The sequence below is a fragment of the Melanostigma gelatinosum genome (genome assembly GCF_949748355.1).
Source record: "Melanostigma gelatinosum genome assembly, chromosome: 5".
NCBI lineage: Eukaryota > Metazoa > Chordata > Actinopteri > Perciformes > Zoarcidae > Melanostigma > Melanostigma gelatinosum.
This window is the reverse complement of record NC_136638.1, coordinates 19,002,105-19,023,313: the sequence shown is the minus strand read 5'-3', so window position 1 is coordinate 19,023,313 and position 21,209 is coordinate 19,002,105. Positions and strand designations below refer to the sequence as shown.

Sequence of the window (21,209 nt, the reverse complement as noted above, 5' to 3'; positions counted from 1 at the left end):
AAAAAACAGTATTCTCAGTATAGTTTGCAAAGGAATATCATAATTATTACATTGTTGGGCTCTTGTTACCGATGCATTAACATGTTAACATTGAAAATTAACAATTAATTGTAGTTTTGGATCATATGTAAAGTTCAAGTGCCACAAAACTGTAGGCTACTTTAGTGAGGTACTTGAGTAAACATACATGTAACTATAACAGCCATAACAAAAATGTTGGTGTTGATAAGCAGTAAAAATGTCAGGCAAAGATGGCTTTCACTTTTTATAAATCAGATTTTTTATTTTTTGTATACTCCTCGTCTTTGTATTATACAGGTCATTCATACAGTTTACGATATAGTAAATGGTAATTACACACAAGAGATGTAACAAGCTTCAACCTGTCACCCTCACAGACATGCATCATGCGCGCACACAAACACACTCATTCACTCACACACGGGGACACATGTCCCTTACACTTATTAAACAAATAATAATAAGATAAAAATGTAAAACCCCAGATTTTTCATCCTCCGTTGTCACAAGATTCACATCCTCTCAAAGTCAATTCTGAAAATGATGATGACAATACGTAACAAGTTTTAACAGAACAAAAAACAAATAAAGAAACATAAAAAATGCAGGAAGGCAACTATAGAAGAGGGCAAAGCGATTCTGAAGACAGTAAGTAAATTCAGATCTCAGTCTAACTCTTCATGGAAACAGAAGCACAAATGAGCTGTAATGCAGCGGGAAGAACAACTGGCTGACATCTGGACGGTTTACTCTGAAGTCCAACTTAGCGAAGCTTTAAAAGAATCCAATGTACAACAGAGTTTAGAGGCTTCGTGTGGTCCGTGTCTCTGTTCAGTCAGGAAACTTGTTCTCAGTCAGGTTTGTATCCATATGAGCCAGTATGTGTAACATGTGTACAGTAGCAGAGAGGGTGCAGGTTTGAGGAAGGCAATACAAACTACATATAAAGGGCACTCTGCAAGGTTTATGGCACGAATAACAGCGCTGAGAGAAGCAGGCGCACAGTGGGACCAAAGCTGAACCAATGACGAGGCGTTTTGAAGTTTGGTTGGAAACCATCTGGAGGGTGTTAGCAAAGGACACTTCATTTAAATATTCTCCCAGTCTCCACTATGAGCTTCACTGGACGACTAATGGACGAAAGCTCGAGTCAGTTCATCACACACACTGCACCCAAAAAAGAAGAAAACCCTGTTTTCAGCTGGTGATGGGTGATTTAGAATACTAAGAAGGTAAGCTCACCCCCCTCTTGCTCTTACTTCTTCTCCATAGACCTTTGAAGAAGGTGAAATCATGCCAGAAATCACGAATTCAAATTAATACAGTTTCAAGAAGCACAACACGAGTACACGAAGTGCCCACAATCGGTGTCTTACTTATGACCACAGAAAACCTCGAGAGGGATAATCCTTGGGAGGATTGAAAATGAAGCCAGTTGAGAGTGACATGTTTGCACAGACAGTAAGGAGAATCTGCAGACCGGTGTATTACTGAGGAGAGGAATATGACGAGAGCTCTTGCTGGATGCAAAACAGACAGATTAAATCTGTTGAAGTCCATGTATGATGGAGCTAAATAAAACACTGGGTGTCAAAATCTGCAGTAGTCGTTAGTCGTTGCATCGGAGCGCACACCGACTCATTAGTCCATACACACATGCAAATACACATTCACACACTGGATTCGCTCCCGTCACTAAGACTTCTCCAAATCATAATCCCTCTCTCACTCACACACACACACACACACACACACACACACACACACACACACACACACACACACACACACACACACACACACACACACACACACACACACACACACACACACACACACACACACACACACACACACACACACACACACACACAAAACAAAAAGTCGTCATCAATCTTGAACACCCTCAGTGCGCCACTTCAGGAAGTCCTCCTTCCGGGCATCTGGTTTGATCTGGTTCCGCATGCCACCGAGCAGATTGGAAGTGGCTTCAGAGGCCACTATTAACGGTCGGACCACGGTGGGCGGGATCTGCCGCAGGATGCCGCCCACAGCGCCGGGCAGACCCTTCTGTTCGTGGCCGCGGGATGCTACATCGCACAAGGTCTGAGCCGTGTCAATCACTCCCTGGAGAGCAGCGACAGAGTCCAGGGAGAGATTAGTCAAAACATTTAGTGTTTCAGTACATTTATGGACATGCACTCAAGAAACCAGAAGTCAGGTTGTGCAGGAAATTGATCGATAAACTGTTTACATACACGGTGCATCACTACATATTATGATCTTTCCATTCAACCTCCTGCTGTGTCACACATACGCTCATGTGACTGGATATTTTCTGGATTATTTGTTCTTTAGAAGGGTCCATAATCAATTTAGAGAGGGTAAGTATGTGGACGAACCTCTCTGACGGTGTCGTAAGCCTTGGCCACACCTTCTCGGAGGTCTGCGGGCTGAGCCACTCTGCAGGGCCGGCTGGAGGGAGCCCGGCCCTCCGTGATGGAAAAGCGGTTCAGGGGTGGAGTTGGAGACAGGATGTCGTACACCGTCTCTGCTGTGGCCTGTAAGAGAAGCAGACAGACATCAGGCATCGCATACCCGAGGCCCTGCTTATCCTGAAATCCTTCCAACAAATTATATCACAAATTTTGCTCTACCTAAAATAAATTCAGGCCATGGTCCAAATCTATTTGCTGAAGAACTTTCATTCACAGTCGTGAGCTGCACTGGAAACCCTTCACAGACAGAGTACCTGTATGGCCTGCACCAGCCTGTTGCTGAGCTCCAGAGCAGCTGAAGCCGTGGAGGTGCCGAATGATGCTGCCCCCCTCTGGAGACCTCGAATAATGCGTCCATCCTTCCTGTACTGCTCTATCGGCAACCAGAACAGATCCCTCACTCCATGAACTGGAGAAACACAAAGAGATAGAAATAAATGAACCAAGAGACAAAACAGGATAAAGAACAGTAGATGTTAAGCTGTGTGTTTGGAGTAGTGTAGACTCACACAGCTGGACCACTGAGTGCATGGGGCCAACACCTCCCAGAATGCCCGGCAGCTGATTCTTCCTGATGTCCGTCAGCCACTCTGTGACGGCGTACTGGATCACTTTGTCCACTCCGAGGAGACTAGAAAGTGTTTCAGAAGACAGACTAAGGAACTCGCAACTGAAAACTGGTTTGCATTTAAAACCTGGTGATCTAATCTCAAATGACTAAATATCTCTTTGGATCTGGAAAAAACGACGAGATGTGTGTGTATGGAAGCGTGGATGTCTACCCGTGTCTACAGCAGAGCCTCTTCAGCTTCAACTCAGAACAGTTTAATTGGGCCAGACCAATCAGAATCCCTGCAAACGTTCCCTGTGAAACACAGAGCAGGACAGAAGAAGTGTGAACAATTATCAGCCTGGTCAAACACACAGAAATCCAACAGATTTCTTTAATGTCAGTGTTTGGTTACGCCCAGTGACAGATGAGCTGTTTGAGTGACCTCTCACCTGTTCAATGACGACATGTTTGCCTTGATAGTCCAGCCAGATAGGCACTTCACAGGTGAATCGGAACTCCCTGAAAATGGCAGGGGAGGAAGAGAAACATGTTAAACCTTAATTATCAGTGGTTATTTTTCACAACTGTATTCCTACAAACAAGCGTTATTGTTTGTAACACATAACTTTCATTTTCTGTCAGGTTGTAAAAGCAGAATCAGACTTTCACAAAGCCGTCGGGGGAAATCGGTGTTCACGTACCGGAAGTAGATTGGCTGGTCGGTGGAAGAGGTGGAGCCGGCAGAGGAGGAGCTCTGCTCGCTGTAGGTAGTTTCCACAGAAGCTGCGAGGTCAGGACCCAGACCAGCGGCGGACTCTGCCTCCTCAGAGGCCTTTTGGGAGGGGTCTGCCTTCACTGAAGCATAAATGGGGAGAAAAATAGATAAATACATATTCACCGGAGCGTGTCGTCAAATAAATACAGGATCAAACGTTATACAAGCTAAAAAAACAAGCTACAGAATCATTGAAACATGCAGCCAGTTAAAAGGAATCATGCTGCAGTGTATGCATGACACATTTTGTTTAAAATCTTAATGTGTGAAGTATGAAAGACAATTGATGAAATATGCAGAAAATGTTTTTATCCTCCTCAGAGGTAGCGCACCTTCAGTCGCAGGGTCCACAGGAAGGTAAGGGTTAACAAAGGAAGCTAGGTTGCTGAAAAAGTCCTTCAGGAAAAACAGTGCATCCTGAGACAGAAAAAAGAAGGCTGGTTAGATGTGGAAGTAGTTGCATGTTTCCTCCAATCCGATACAGTTCTAGTGCTGGTGAGAATGTGGTCATTTCTGATTGCTAACTGAGTTGTATGCTTCTCAGGACTGAAGCATTCACAGCGGAGCTTTGAGTAAAACTCAAACCTGAGAACCAGAGTCATTCACCATTTCATTTCAGGCTCTACTGAGCCGCTTTTGTTTGTCACACACTCGACTAATGGTGAAAAAGATTCCACTTTTAGTCTTCCGCGTCAGGAGTCGGAGTTACCTGGTCGATGTTAAGTCGTAGAGGCAGCAGGCTGACTCGAAGACAACACTCTGGTCCACCGAGCCCAGACTCTGGACAAACCTGCAGGGCCTTCACTGTCAGCTATAAAAACACAACACAATCGATATCATGTTCATGAAATAATCAATCATTTGTCTTTAACCAAGTCCTCCTGATATAAAAGATGGTTTGGTCTCAGTCAGGTCATTTTAAATCACGGAAAATCTGTCATTTAGCAAGTCAATAAACCAAAGTCTCCCTGTGCCTGTCCTCGTCGCGCCCTCTCAGCTGTCTCACCATGTTGGAGTGGGCTCGGCGAGGCATGCTCTCGCTGGTGTAGAGGTAGAGGAATTTGTTGAGTTGTGAGGAGGCCAGTCGGTCTCGAATCTCCAGCTCCTGGACAATGAACACCTGCCTGGAGAGAAGCTGCTCGCCACCAGGACCAAACCCCGCTGCCACAGGCCCCTCTCCATCCGGCCCCGCTACTGCTACTGGGTAGGACTCGTGCTGGAAGGACACCTGGATGGCAAAATGACAAGACAGGGGGAATGTGTTGAAAAAGATGGTGTTTAAATATGTTTAGCGGGGTTCTGGTGAAGCTGTCGATCGACTGGGGAAAATTGAAGCAGTACAGTTTTGTTTCAAGTTGAATTTAAAGTAAAAGTTTGACATTTTTCTGCTTAAATTACATCAGTAAATTCTTTGTCATATGACTTCAGATAAACTAACTGACAACCACTTCTAGTCTTAGTTTACACACACATATATACACACACACACACCTTGCTTAGCTGGATCTCCATCAGCAGTGAGTGCTGGCGCCCGCTGCCTCCAGCCCAGCGCCAGGAGTTCTGGGGACGAGAAGGAGCGGCGGAGCGAGATGGGGACCCACGAACACCAGCAGGGCCTGAACGACCTCTACAGAGAGGACAGAGAACGTGAAAGCAAAGAAGATGCACACAAGTGAAAGATTCCATCGATGAACACACTGTATGAGAATCTACATTTCTGTGCATCCGACTCGTTGCCCTTCGTGTTTGTTACCTGTTTGTTTGCTGGGCATGTATGGACATGGGCTTGCCGCCAAAGTCCTTGCCCCCGTAGAGGTGCCAGACCACAGAGATCTCCCGCAGAACCACCCTGCTCTGGGGCACTGGGAAGCGGCCGGGGGCTCTGAGCAGGTCCAAGCTGCCTCGAGGCCTGGAGAAGTGACTCTCCTTCACCCTGATGGGGCCCTGAGACAACACCGTCACCACGGGCTCCCCGTCCCTGGGCTGTAACAGATCCCACGTGTGGACATTTTGCAAGTAAGCATACAAATTGTAATTCTTAGAAGGAGTCACGCTCTGAGGAGGTGAGCCAATGGGGACCACAAAAGAAAGCAGAGGGACTCACGGGAATGCCCATCCCGGGAGCCTCCAAGATGCAAAAGTCATCGTTGTCGGTGGAGCCCTCGGAGCCTTTGTCTGACATCATATCAGCTTGTGCCTCCACTGCTGTGGCAACCAGTCCGTCAAGCTCAGAGTCCTCACCCAGCAGCACGGAGGGGAGGCGCTTCGAAGCTTCACCGGGGAACAAATAGACAGAGACAGGCGAGCCTCTCGGCATGGAAGGTGAACCTGGACAAAAACAAGCACAGATTTGTGGGATGTGTATATATATATATATATATATATATACACACACTAGGGGTGTAACGGTACGCATATTCGTATTGAACCGTTCGGTACGAGGCTCACGGTTCAGTACACATGACGAACCGAATACTTTTGAAAAAAAAAAAAAAAAATATATATATATATATATATATATATATATTTTTTTTTTTTTTAAAACATATATATATATTTTTAAAACCTTTATTTAACCAGGTAGTCCCATTGAGATTAAAAATCTCTTTTGCAAGATGTAAGTAACAATACTACATAACATGAAGGAGCCGTTTTTGTTTTTTATGCTTATGTGTTGCTAAGAAGACACCCCAGAAGATGAGTCACTCAGGTATAGTTCCATCATTGTTCAAAGTCAAAGAATAACTTCATGATGTTAGTTGTAATGAATAAATATATTTTAAAATAAAGTACATTTCTCTGGCATTCATAGTTTTCTACTGTACCGAAACGTACCGAACCGTGGCTCCACTGTATCGTACCGAACCCAACCGTGAATTTTGTGAACCGTTACACCCCTAATATATACACAAATATACACATACAAACGTCCTTATTGTTGTATCAATAAGCTGAGTTTGATGTTTTTCTTCCTTAAAATTCAGTTTTATAGGACACTTGGGTAATTGCAGAACTTTACTGAACCGTATCTTGTTTGGACGTTGAGTTGTGTAAAAAGAGAAACTCTTCAGTACCTGGATCTTCCCGCTGGCTCTTCTCTGTGTCAATTAAGGCATCGGCCAGGTCGTACTGGTTGATCTCAGCGGTCTCAGCTGGAGGGCAGGGCAGCACCGACGCAGGACATTCTGACGGCTAAAAAGACAGAATATTACAGGAGGACATTAAACAATTATACGGCATCTTCATACCACTTTTCAACTCTTATTACACTAACAATTTTACTTATTATACATTTATACACTTCATTAGTATTCTCTTTTTACTACCTCTACTTCGGTAAACAACGCCTATTGTATGTCTGTCTGTTGATCTCTCCTCTGTTGCTCTTGGGTTTCTATATTTTTTTCCAGGTTAAAGTTCTTTTCACTGTGGATAAAAAAAGCAAACCAAAGATCTGAGGGTATAACAAACAGACTGTAAAGCCCTTTGAGAAAATCGATCTCAGTATAAACAAAATAAACTAGTCTGAGGCCATTATTCAGTTCTTATCAATTCACACATTTTAATTCTCCAGTGAATACGTCGGTCTTACTGGTAATTTCTGGCCAGCGATTTCAGTGGGTGAGGTGTGTCGCGGTGGGGGGTGCAGGTCGCCCTGAGAGACCAGGTACTGCAGCAGGTTAACCAGGGCGGCGCAGGAATCTGCACAGGTATGAAGGTGAACCACATTGTTGGAGCAACGGAGCTCAAAGAGAGGCTGAGACTGGAGAGCAAAACAGAGGAGGCATTTAAATAAAGAACCAATAAAGCTGGTGACAGAGAGAGGGAGGAGCTAAAGCTAAATAAACAGGAACACACCTGAATGCCATAAACAAAGACAAGATGGGAGAATGGAAATGCAAATAGAAAACACTGTTGCGTTGTTACATAACAGACTTTGAACTGAACTCTCTCACATGTGAACACCGTGCTACCGATTGGTTGAAAGGGCAGCTGCATCATTGTTGTCGGACAACATGTTTACTGTCGCCGTTTGTTTTTGGTTCCCTGTCCAACTGAGAAGTAATCCCAGTCTTTTTGTCTGAAGCTGTGATTACAGTGAAAGTTCATGATGGTAAAACAAATATTTAGAAACACGCGGCCTGTGCTCGTCTGTGGTTTCAGAGGGGAACTTAACTAAAATGATCATGTTTTGTTCACGTTGTCTCTGGCGGGGTTGGCCTGTGTGCTTCATGTAAACAGATGGCGAGCACTCACCAGCTTTCCCGTATCGCTGCCTTTCCATGTGGTGATGGCGAGCTCCAGCAGGTCAATGTCCAGAACACACACATAGTCTGTGTGACACAAAGACACACGGTGGCTTTCATTCGAGTGCAGCTCATTTTAACATTCAATCTTTTCTTTAATGTCACTAATACTAACTACCGTATTATCCCAAAAAATAAGACGTCACTGATTGTAAGGTGACCTTTTCAAACGACTGTTTTGGAAAAAACAAATGTTCTGATGTTGACTTTCAGCTTCACAGCAGCTCTGTTATAAATCACACTAGTCCTGTTTAGACAGTTCCCCTCGTCCAGGGGTAAGGTAACAAACATCTGGACACTTGTTTTCAATCATTTGGAATTTCTTCAAACATGAACAGACTTAAACTGCTCTACGTGGCTGCTGAATAACTCCAACGGACACAATGTAAACAGACATGAAGAAACTAGCTAGCCTAGCGACATTAGGCCTACAAACCACAAAATGCAACACTCGGTAACAACAGCCTCACTCTCTGTAAAGAAACCAGTTGCTTTTCTTTAACCAACATGTAAACATCACGGGTCTTACCTTTCCTCAAGTCCACGGTGTCGGTCTCACATTTGTCAGAGAGGTAGAGAGCCGAGTCATCCAAGATGAATCTGACCGCAACAAAACAAAAACACAACTTCGACAAAGATCTTACACTGTGCGTCACCAGCTCACATAACGCGATACATTACATTTCAGAAGTAGTTGCAGTGTTGATGATTGTTTCAACGTCTAATATTAAGAGTGTTGTTGTATTTAATGGACAATCTTCACGTTGGGTTAGTGGTGAAGTGTACCTGAGGTGGAAGGTGGCGGTGTCTACGATGATATTACTCGACAGAGAGAAGGACTCTGCTGTGAACACCGCGCGTAGTGGCAGATACAGAGGCCTGGCAAACAGAACAACAGAAGATGAGGGTGGAAAAAAAAGGAGAAACGTATGATGTAAATGTAAATTTCCCAGTTTCTTTTGTAGCTGTAGTACCGGTATATACCTGTAGTCCACAGCACAGGTAGCGAGGTGTGTGTGGAGGACAGTGATGACGGCAGGTGCTGTGTATCCCAGAATGGGATCATCAATCACATCCAGGAAGTCAACCAGCTGTAACACACAAACCATTTTATTGTGATCCACCTGAATTGATTTCCGTGTGAAACAAGGTTTTTATTTTTCTGCACAACCCAAATGGCTTAACTGGGAAGAAGTCTCGGGAGAGATTCTTCCTTTCATGAACTTTTAAACAACAATGAGGAAGCGAGAAGACACTGTTGCGCAATCTGTAAGAAGACTTGTTTCTTTTTGCTTCCTTGTACTTCTGCTCACCTGCTCATGCCAGCTGTGATTAGTCTGCGTCACGTAATGTCTCATGGTGGCACCTTGAAGTCGAAGGGCAACTAGGAACTCCTACAGTGCGAGACGGAAACAAACATCGTTTAATGTCAAACTAGCACCAGCAGCAGAATCAGGCGTTTGAGGAGGACGTACCTTCACACCCCTCTGTGGGTCCAGTGTGATTTTAATGGCTGTGGACAACATCTGTAGATCCACCTCCTTGCCGCTCACACTGCTCACACCCACCTCTGTAGGGTAGATGGTAGGGTCCAAGTGCTTTGGGGGAGTGAAGTTGGGCATCTCCAACCGCTGTGGGATGGGGGTGTCTTTCACTACCGCTGTAGTGGTGAAGTCAGAAGAAACGATGACCCAGAACAAACATTAACATGGTCTACTTCGCATTAAATCTACTTCAACATAATGCGAAAAGGAAAATATGAATTATGTACCTCGATGGTAGAGCTCCACTCGTCTGCTCTCTATACACAGGAAATTGAGATTGGGGTCGTTCTGGTGCTGTGCCACACTGAATATCTTTCCCCCTTCCAGGTCGAGCACAATTTCCCCGTGACTCTGGTCCTCCTGAATCAATGAGATGAAACATCAACGGTTAACAAACAAACATTCCGGGATAAAAATAGATACAATCTTAAGTCTGTTTTTAAGTCTTTTGAACCAAATCCAAGTCAAATCTCGGGTCTTGGAGATGTGACGGCCACATGGCTCACCTTCTTGTCTGTTCTGGCCTGGAGGCGGCCTTTGCCGATAATCACAGTGAGGGAGAGGAGGCTGAGGTTGTGGTTGGGGCGGGGAGCCGACTGCTGTGTCTTTCCAGATGATTCACTGGCCAAGTAGAAGTGAGGCTCGTCCTCTTCTGAATCAGAGTCTATGGCAGAGGGAAGACAGAGGAAAACATACGTGATCTGTTGTTGCCGTTATAAATACTAGATCTACATGTTTTTCCACTAAGGCAGTCGAGCTCACCTAGTCTAAAGGCTGATTTGCAGAGCTGGAACTCGTCGTGGTGATGGCGGCTGTGGTCGGGGATGTGGGCTGAGCGGGGAGGAGGCTCCCACATCAACAGATCATTATTGATCCTTTGGGACAAAGCGGTGGGTGGGGAACATTATTTTTACTTCAGATGCAGGATTTAAGACCAATATATAGACCAAAGCTGTAAGAGGAAGATATTTCTTGACCACGTCTTAGAGCGAACTCGCTGTAGAATAAAAAAAAACAACCTTCAACTGAAGAGAATTCAAAACATCTTCCAACTTTTTGGGGGATACCTGGATGATGTTATCTTGGAAAGGAGCCTTCACACCTGTGCTTCTGTTGACGTACCTGTTGTAGAAGCTCTGGAAGGCTTGTTTGCTGGGAAGGAGGATGTAGGCCAGCGGCAGGTTGATGTCCACCGCACACTGACACTGAGCGACACACTGCGCCTGAAACTGACGCATCTCCTCTGGGTCGGCTGGAATCACCATCTACAGCGAGAACGGAGGAGAGACGAGGAGGGATGAGTTCGCTCTGGGAACTTGATAAGACGGATGATGGATTGTATGTTGTCTTCTGTGTGTCAGCGCACCTCCTCAGTCTCAAACATGGTGCGGTTGGAGGAGAACGGGGAGCTGGTTTTGTCGTTGAGTTCACAGTGACTTTCAAAGAAAGCGGCCCCCAGGTCCCTGATGAGACCTGCATCCAGACCTGCAGCCGGGCCCTGAGTCTCACCTCCACGCACACACACTGACAGCCTGCTCACAGAAACAGAAACAAAAAGGAATACTGGCTTGTGGTAGAGCACATTATAACAATATATTTTGTCTCATTTCATGAGCAAGAACGACTACATTTAGATTTCTCTTGGAGAGCTTCGGTGCCGTAAACCGCTAATTTCTAGCAGATTGTGAATTATAGATCTAATTATTCTCATAATCACCACTACTAACCTCGGCAGAGAGTCGCGGTTCTTCTTTACTCTGATACAGGGGAAAGAGCCGCCCTCCCAGCCCTCATATGACCCTGGTGACACACAACACATCACTTCTCTGTCTGCAGTTCACATTTCAAAAGCACTGCTTCATGTAGATGTACCGGTATACATTTTTTTAACAATGAATTGTGTTCTACAGGACTACATTCTACATGTGCAATAGTCTCTAGAACTCTATGAGGTCAAAGTTACTCATAGAAATTAAATAATGGCACAATATGAACAAAAACTAGGCGCTTTTTCTAAAAATCTGATGCTAATTCAAAGGGATAGTTCAGATGTTCTGTAGTGAGGTTGTATGAGGTGCTTGTTCAATTTACAGTTTGTTTCCACTGCTTCACCTCGCCCTCAGACAGTCCTTTCTGACGAGCTACTGACGCCGCTATCTGTGCTCTCCTCAAAGCCCAGTCTCACGGCAAGGTAAAGAGGCGAACACGTTCTAAATATAGCATTCACTTAATCTGATATTGATTTCTTTAGGAGAGCCTTTCTTTTAGGTAGCTACAATATGTTGTACTGCTGTCCACAGCAGTACATTGCTTTGCTCCCATGTCAGTTCTTCTGTCTGTTTCTCCAAACTGGGGGCGAGCAGACAGCCTTCGACTGTAGGAAATACACCGACTACAGATAAGTACGTCATGCACCCCACAAACATCCTAACTGTCGTTTTAAGTCACTGGAAAGCACTAATGATACAGAGCGGATTACCCTGGTAAACACATTGACAACACCTTGGATTGTCTATGTTGAGCAAAGAGCATTGGTCAGTTTACTGTTTGTCTATTTATGTCTGTTCTCTCCATGAATGTTCAAACAAACAGCTCCTGTTTAGGGTTGCGTGTGTTCCCACCATGCAGGTCGGTGAAGGAGGCCTCCAGCAGCTGGGTGAGACAGGGAGCCCACGGCTGTCCCGGAGCAGTCTGCTCGCTCTGGAGGTCCGGGGCCTCCTGGTGCTTCAGCTCCAGCTGACTCAGCTCGAGCACCAGGGTCTCCTGCCGCACCGCCCTCTGGGTCGGAGGTCGGCGCTGAGGGAGGGGCCGCAGGTCAGGTATGGGGAAGCGAAGCCTGAGGATGGCGTGGGGAGAGAGGAGGGTGAAGGAGGAGTACAGCTCGCTGCTCTGGGTCTGAGGAGAGATGGATTTTAAGAGCTGATTCAGTCACAGAGTTACAGACAGTCGTCAGTTGTATTTGTCACTGTTGAAGCTCTACAAGCTGCTTAAGGGCAATCTGAAGCGTATTGAAAAAGTTCTTATTTATTAGACTATTGCATTTGCTAGCAGATCTACTATGTTTAGGGATTTTTCTTTGTGTAATAAGGTCTTTATGATGAGCACATGTATGTGAGGTTCCACCTGCATGAGTCCAGGTCCAGCAGTCTGTGTGGGACAGTGGCTGAAGGCTTTGCTCAGGTTCCCCAGGCGACTGAGGATGTCCAGGTCCAGCTCAGCGCTCAGCTCTGCCAGCTCCACCCGCACTACGCTGTCCCGCCGCACCACCTGCTGTTTACCCTGCCAACACAGACACACACACACAAACACATGTGTTAAAGGATAGACTAATGCAGCAGTTAACTTGATGAAAAAAATGTATGCATAAGAGACAAGACATTTAATACTGGAAAACATAGGTTTTGGAAAATACGCCCAAAAAGCAATAAAATTAAGAACAGGCATAAAACTAATTTAAAGTGAATGAAAAACAAATACCATTTACACACGCATATCAAATCAGTGTGTGTGAGTGTATACACAAGTCCGTACTTTCCGTAGGTGTTTTTCGGTGAGGCTGTAGTGTAGTTGGGCACATGGTCTGGCTGCAGCTCCAACTGTGAACAGACCAGCTTTCTGGAACTGAAGCAACTGGAAAGAGAAACATAAAGAGACACAATCATCTCTCAAGTCATCCATATCAGCAAACACAAACTACTTTTAGATCACAGGCACAAAGTTTCGTCAAAAGTAACTTCAGTCTGAAAAGTCGTATCATATGTCACAATTCCCGCTGATTTTTTGAAGGTCTCTCCAACACGTCATCATAACCATCACGACTCTATGGTGGCAGTCATAAACAAATATGCCGTTGGTTGTACTACAAAAGAAAGACGAAGAACAGCTGTGACAGTCTCTGATGTTAGACCTTGTAATGACCACTTACTGTTGAAAATACAATGACGAAGGTGTAATGAAGTTTTACGTCTTAAAAGTGTGCACACAGCCACCGGGTCAGCTTCAGAGATTCACAGACAGACAAAGAGATTTTTCTACCTCACTGTACTGAGGCTTTCCGTCCTCCCAGAGGCACTCCAACAGTTCCAGTCTGCTGAAGGAAAGGTCAGAGGTCACGGCCCGACTGTGGTGCCTTCCGCTGCGCATCTCACAAGCAACCTGCACTGCTGCTCCGGTCACTCTGTGAGAGAACGGACGAGAGGGCAAACGAGAATTAGAAAAAAAATGTTTGTAATACAGCGGGCTGCTAGTTGCATGCTACAATTCCATCAGACATGTACGCAACACGCCCAAAATAAGTACCTTCCAATCTGTCGTTGTTGTAAAAGGAAATTACGTGCGAAGCTATGTCCACCCAACTTATAACTCACCAAAGACTCAATATGCGTCTCTGTTTTCCTACCTGAGGTTGGAGTGTGTGCAGGCCTTGGCAAAGCCGCCTCTCAGATGGTGAAAGTCTCGCTCACTAAACATGCTGTCCTTGAAGAAGCCCAGCTCCCGGAAGAACACCTGAGCCAATGAGGAGGCTCCGTCAGGCTTAGAGGGCGGGTCCTCCTGCAGGAGGGTTAGGGTGAACCCGCCAAGACTCAGACGCAACAAAGCATCAGGCTTCAGCTGCTCTGCCTGGCCGCTGTGTGAACGTCCTGCAAGGACGAGGATGACAGTTCAGGTTTCCTTGTATTTCAAAGACACATTTATTTGGGGAAATTCTGGCAAGAAGGTCAAACTCTTGTGTAAAGTGGTAAGAAAGTGATTTTACCTCTGGTCCGGCCGCTTGCCTGGGGTAGACTCGACAGACTGCCTGCTACAGGATACCTCCTGGGACAGTTCACCATGCCCTGGCAGGGAAAATGACAGTGGATCTTAGACTACTTGTGATTTAATGCGTACATTTACAACTTCCAGCTCTGTGTTTGTTGTTTTCTGTAAGTAGGGAAAGAGAGAGCTCACATAATTATATCCTGTGGTAATATTCTGCTATTTGTATTTTAGAAAAAAACTAATTTAACATTAAAACACCAATATTATTTTTAGTAAAACTAAAGGAAACTAATGTTGATAATTTAGGAATTTAAGCTTATTAATCTAATAAAGGAAAAAAGAAAAGGAAATCATCTTCGATTTTCTGATAGTTTTCAGCCATGTTGTTCTCCTTACGGCCATCTGCTAAACACCTAAACTGTCAACACACACACACACAGAGGCTGTACCTGTGCAGACAAAGATGCAGGCTGTGTGAAGCTGGCCAGACTGTGTGTGGACGACTCCATATCACTGTCTGACAACTCGCTGCCGGAGCGCACAGACGTCGCGCTACTGGTCATTCCAACAGGACCCATGGAGAAAAACATGTCTGCAGGTAATAATAAAAATAAGAATACATTTTATGTGTCAAGCACACACACACACACACACACACACACACACGGTAAATACTGCAATGTACACAAACTTTAGGGAACATTGCTGCAAGGAAAGCAGTGGCAGTATTTTCCAGATGAGCCCTCTTCTCATTGAACATGTTCGGTTCACACCACGAGGGTTCTCATTGAACCGACAGCCCAAAACAACATGGTTACAAACTACATGGTTTTAGGAGCAGGCCTGCTGAGGTTGTGATCAGACAGACCGTTTGTAACCGGACCTGAGCTGACCTGAGTTACCTCCATTCTCCAGGCCGGAGATGAAGGGCTCCAGGTCGGCCTCGGTTTCCCACTCCCGGTCTCTGGGACTGGAGCCCAGCTGCTTACTGAGGTCCTCCTCAATCATACGCAGGTCGTCTGAGTCCAACGGACGACTGAGTGCGCCGCCACACTTAGACTCGTCCTCTGGGGAGAGAGGAAAGAGAAACAGATTCATGAATGCGTTTGTGAGAGAGAAAGAGGTCGAGGTGGCGTGTGACCGAACATTTATGAGGCATTAACAGAGGTCTGTGACCACCGCAGGCTTATTGTCTGGGTGTATCTGTTCTTGCCTGCGTGGGGTTTTACATTATTGTATTGCTAAAGCCTGTCGGCGCCCGATTACCTCGTGGTTACTAGACACAGAAGAAGTAATGAATTTTGTAGTGGATGAATAAATGGAAGTATCATTTATACATTTTACTCATCCTAAAGATGGAGAAACAAGTATTTGTTATGCTCTTTATGGACAGAAAATTATTCTGAATGCTGAAGTGGATTTGATTATAATTTATTCATGTTCTCATTACAGGCCTCGCTAGAACCCGACTATGACTTCATCTTGTTTCAGTCCAGAAGCCATTACAGCATCACATTGTGACCACACATGTAGCATTCAATGGCAAGAGTCAGGAGTAACCAGGTGATTGGTGCATGTTTATCACAATGGCTGTGTTTTACTGTACCTGTGTCTATGCAGAGGGCCGCCAGCAGGTCTGTCAGATGGATTATTTGATCTGGAGACAGCAGCATGTGGACACAGCCCACCTTCCCATCCAACTCCAACTGACAAACAGAGAAAAACAGACAGATGCAGATCTCAATACGACAGTTGCATTTACTAATCCTTCAGGATGTTACAGTGTGCAGACACAAGCATACGCGCACACACACACATACACACACACACACACACACACACCTTTGGTCCAGGCAGCATGTCGTTCTGTTTAATCTTGACGGTGGTCTCAATAAAACCGGAGCAACTTCCTATGAGCAGTGGCTGAGATGGAGGGGATTTCAAAGGCTTCGCCTCTTCCTCCTTTTCCTCCTCATCATCATCTTCTTCTTCTTCATGTTCCTCCTCCTCCTCCTCCTCTTCTTCTTCTTCCTCTTCTTCTTCTTCACTTGCCATGGCTGATTCAGGGTGTTCCTCTTTAGGATGACCCTAAGAAATGAGGAGAGGTCTATGAGCATTTCCGGTTGTAAATGATATTATTGTTTAATTTTGATAAATTATGTTGTGATATTTTCCTCTCAGTTAAGTAATTAACTGCTGCCGTCAAGAAACAAACTTGCATTTTATGTAAAAACTAACTTTTTAGGCCTTTACTTTGTAACTTTGCAACAGTAGCAAGGGAGAAAAGATCATCTTCAAACATCACCGTGAGTAAGAAACTGATTCAATAAAGTCTGAATATCTGGAGATTTTTAGTTCGTTATAAACACCTTTAATACACATCAGCTCCACCTGGACTGCTCTGCTGAGGTGCAGAATGTGGTGCAATGTTTTTAAGATTTATTCTTTAATATTCTTTGGTTTTAGTTTGCTTAATCTTTTATGACCCTGGTCATAAGTGAATCCATAAATAGACAAATAAATAAACATATATATATATAAATAAACACACACACACACACATAGATATATATATAAATAAATCAATGAGCGAGTGTGAAAGACATAAAAAAAAGAAAATAGACACAAAGATGACACATGAAGGATCCTGAGCGGTTTAGTCTCCATCACCTGCACTGTGCCGGTGCTGTCGTAGAACAGCTGAACGGCGCTCAGCTGGAGGATCTTGTGCAGGAAGGCGGGCGGCTGGTGGATGTCAACAGGCACGGCAGTCTGGCTGGCTGGATCCCGCACTGCCTCGTCAAAGTACTCCAGCCTGGAGAACGTGCACAAAAAAACCCACACATATTTAGTGCCATGACAAAAAGCAAACAAATTGGTTTAAGGTCATGTGATCTCTATTCTGAGAAAGAGTACCCTTGTGAGGCACTCACACCATGGTTTTAAACATGTGCATACCTGACAATACAATACTGATCGGCACAAGTAGCACGTGGTATTTTGTTGTTGTGTTGCTGAAGGACAGTTCTGCTATGTGCCTGAGATGATCAAATAGCATCCTGTTTAATAAACACACTACCACTTTAACATGCTTCACGGGACTCAAATCAGCTCTTCTGTTAAAAATCAAGCATTTGAAATGACAGGGACTTCTGGCCACTGACCCCACATCAACACAGACATCCCAAGCAGCTTTGTCAATAAGCCACACAAATAAGGGTTCAACAGTGTCGCGGTAGAAATGGCAAGACAGTCATCATGGGACAAGTTGCACCAGTGGAAATACACACAGAAAATCAAATAAGTGGGAAGGTGGGAATGACTGCAAATGAGCTCAGTTACCTTAACCTGCAATCTTAGCTTTAATAATACGGTCACATCAGCAATATTTCTACATTTGACTTGATTACAAGACCCGATCACTGCAGTTGAAAATGCAGTAAACTACTTCAAATCATTGAGAACATAATTGCGTTGAATAAATGATTGCACGAGGCTCCCCACATGAACAGCGGAGCCACATATTCATCAATGTCAAAGGCACAGACTCCCCTGACATCCCGTATCGACGACTCCTTAAGAAAGCCTGACAAAAGCCTGTTCAGGTGAATGACCTCGTCAATACAGACCCCGTTTAAACCGAGCTTCACACCGAGGCCGTCTGAAAACACAAGGCCGAGCAGGGGCCTCTTCTCCTTATCTGCTGATGAGCAGAGAGAAGATGAAATCTAATTCATGGCTTCCATTTCACTTTCCCTCTCCTGTGACTGCAATACGAGTGCTGGTGTGGAAGAGCTGCAATATTACTGATCGCAGAGACATTTTAGCTCCCTCTTGTGAGAGATAAAAAACTAAATTGGAGGTGTGGGTATAAATCTGGATGCTTTTATTTGTACGACAGAAAAGATTTAGAAAGTTATGCTGACCACTATGTTTGAGCTCATCCTCTGTGGCTTCTTTGTTTTTGTCTCCAACAGTTCTTCAGCTCCAGTGTTTCATCGCTCAACACGGTCTGCGCTACACTTTCATGTTTTGTTTTTTAAAATCTCAACCACCGGATATGTTTTAGCTCTGATTAGGCCTCAAAAGACACAGAAAAAAACACCGGTAATGTCTTTACCAACGAGAACAGAGCAGAAACGAAGGTGAGACTTCTTAGATCACAGTTATACCTGGAATAAAAATATACTCTTCTCTATGTGATCAAGAGTGTTGAACGGTTGTGATAGACGTAGCTTTGTAGCTCGGCAGCTTGGTGTGCACTACGTTCTTTTGGAGAACAAATCAAGTGAGATCTGAACCTAATCATATTTCTAATTCCTCAAGCATTAACGGGCCACGCAGGTAGACTTTTCTGAAGTTGCATTTCAAAATGCCCCAAGAACTGCTCCCAATCAGCAAAAAAACAGTACCATCAGTATCGCGTTTCTGGATGTTCTCATTACCGTACTATTATAAAATGAAAATGAATTAACCATAGTATGTATAACTCCTCCACTTACTGTAACAGTAACAAACAGAACATTTAGAATTGTTTAAATACAAAATAAAGGACAAACATCGTGAAGGAGGAGTCTTCTTGCTCTCCTTTGCAGCTCATTTCGTTAAAGTGAATCTTGAAAAGGGAGACCTACCGTTTGATGTGCACCTCTAAGGCAACGCCTGTTTCCAGGTCCAGGGGCTGGTGCTCGATGCGAACGATGGTGTCGATGAAGGTGACTTTAATACGACGAAGGACTGCAAACACAGATGAGATGAGAGACATGCAAAGGTTCATCAGCACCGACCCTTTAAATCATCTCTTCTCAGTGTCCGTTCAGATTGGGTCTTTAATTGGGGAAATATTGCATGTTCACGCTGTCGGCTCTTCACAAAGTACAGGACGCACACAGCTCCGACTCACCCGTCTCAATGGTTTGTGCAAACATCTCAAGCCCCTCCAGCTGGGCAGGGGGCTCCTCGGACGCCTCAGGGGGGTCCTTCAGGCACTCCTGAGCCAGCTGCATGCTGGAGGCCATGCTTGATGACCAGCCTTGAGAGTCCCAACCCCCACCTGAGTGCAAACACAATCACATGGAGCTCAGACTCAGTAAGTGAGCAAAGATTAGTGAACTTAAATTAACACTTTACACATGGCGCTTTCTGTCGAGAGGATTAGTTGATAAATCAGGAAATTAATCAGTTAATAAAATAGCCGGCGATGTATCGTTTGTCTTTTTTTAAGCAAAATTGCAAGAAATAACCCAATAATAATAATTCAATCCAAGAATTCCAATTACTCAAATGTGAGGATTTGCTATTGTTTTCCTCATGACAGTTCAGTGACTTTTAAGACTGTTGCTCTGACAAAACAACTTTTGATTTATGACAACCCTTTTCACTATTTTCTGACATTGTATTAAAGAAGAAAAACGTGAAATCGAATAATTTAGAAAATAATCAGCAGTTTAATCTATGCGTTTTGAATGAAAAAGCATTTAAAAGGTCTGAGCATGTAGTGAAATGATCTTATATCCTCACTCACATCCTGATGGACTCTTATTTATCACCTGCATAACAAGAGCTCAACGTCAGGAATGGGCCGATCTCATAATCCCTGGAAGAGCCCCTCACTCAACCTGAAGCATGTTTAGTGTCCCAAGTGGACGACTTGTTTCCAAGTGAACTTACTGGTGCGGTACTTGGGTCGACATGTTATCTGAAGACCAGAAACTTCTAAGGTGCAGTGATCCGTCAGGAGAGCTTGCCAGGGGATGGTCACTGTTATGGTGCTCACAAAGCCATCCACTATCTCCAGAGGAGCCCCAAGAGTCTCCAAAAGCTCATTGACCGCCTGGAGCAGAGAGAGGAGGGAAGTCAATAAGAAGTGCAAAAGTGAAAATAACTGGTTTCATATTGTATCATCACAGTGTGTAGACTTATAAGGCAAAGGAAGAGCAGTTAACATGGCAGGGGGAGATATACTGCATCTATTTTGAATGTTGAGACACTATGGAGAGGTGCAGTTATTCTGGTGATGTGTTCCCTATAACTGCAATTCCTCGAAGAAATGCGAGCTCTGCTAAAAGCATGACGAGATTGTTGTTGAGCTCGAGTGCAGTTGCGAAACAGCCAAGGGTGCACGAGCCCAACAAACACAGTGCGACTCGTGGTGCCACCTTATGCGATTAAAAAAAACCACTCACCCAGACATCGAGGTGGATTTCTCTGATGACACCGCTGCCGTTGTAGAGGTCCAAGCCGAGCTGGTCCAGGCTCAGTCGTTCCTGCAGAAAGTGACCGAGGTAGTGCTGTAAGAGGTACCGGCAGGCCCGCTTCTTGATTGAGCCTGGCCAGGGGAACAGCCAGCGAGACATAGGGCCAGAGGGAGCGGGGAGAGGGAGCGAAGAGGCGGCGGAGGAGAACGAGTGCGACTACAGTCCGCTGGCAACTGCATAACAGACTAACACGAAGTGTGCGAACACAGGGAATGAGCCCCGGCTAGCTAAAGGGGGCTAAGGAAGGGGGTAGATGTAGACTGTAGTCCTCTAGCCTACACACAAAAACACTCGGAAATCCTTCCACGGGACCGACGCGACTCCCCCGCTGCGTGACGAGACGTTACTCCAGCAGTTGGTGGCTGTCTCGGCTCATGTTTTCGATTTAGTTTTGTATCAGAATTGGAGCCGCAGGTTCCGTTGTTGCGTATCTCTTGTTTCAGGGTTGTTTATTGTTATCGTACGCCGACTGACGGTATGGTGGACGTACGTGCGT

The 21,209-nt window shown here is 44.9% G+C and overlaps 1 protein-coding gene across 1 annotated transcript; it reads right to left on the bottom strand.

Moving 5' to 3' along the window:
* Positions 1-304: 304 nt before the first annotated feature.
* atg2a (autophagy related 2A) lies at positions 305-20,960 on the bottom strand. The gene is made up of 42 exons (XM_079268123.1): positions 20,642-20,960; positions 20,127-20,289; positions 19,360-19,509; positions 19,091-19,193; positions 17,127-17,271; positions 16,299-16,544; positions 16,063-16,162; positions 15,359-15,523; positions 14,906-15,048; positions 14,455-14,533; positions 14,098-14,338; positions 13,734-13,875; positions 13,230-13,328; positions 12,822-12,977; positions 12,320-12,593; positions 11,426-11,498; positions 11,065-11,230; positions 10,821-10,963; positions 10,461-10,573; positions 10,205-10,362; positions 9,926-10,058; positions 9,630-9,814; positions 9,468-9,548; positions 9,139-9,245; positions 8,941-9,033; positions 8,684-8,754; positions 8,105-8,181; positions 7,440-7,610; positions 6,922-7,039; positions 5,952-6,175; positions 5,601-5,830; positions 5,339-5,474; positions 4,854-5,075; positions 4,557-4,658; positions 4,180-4,264; positions 3,774-3,927; positions 3,522-3,591; positions 3,302-3,384; positions 3,029-3,150; positions 2,774-2,928; positions 2,424-2,582; positions 305-2,148 (listed from the first exon to the last, which is right to left on the bottom strand). The coding sequence occupies exons 1-42, from the start codon at positions 20,810-20,812 to the stop codon at positions 1,912-1,914; spliced, it is 6,045 nt and encodes a 2,014-aa protein (XP_079124249.1). The 5' UTR covers positions 20,813-20,960; the 3' UTR covers positions 305-1,911.
* Positions 20,961-21,209: the final 249 nt, after the last annotated feature.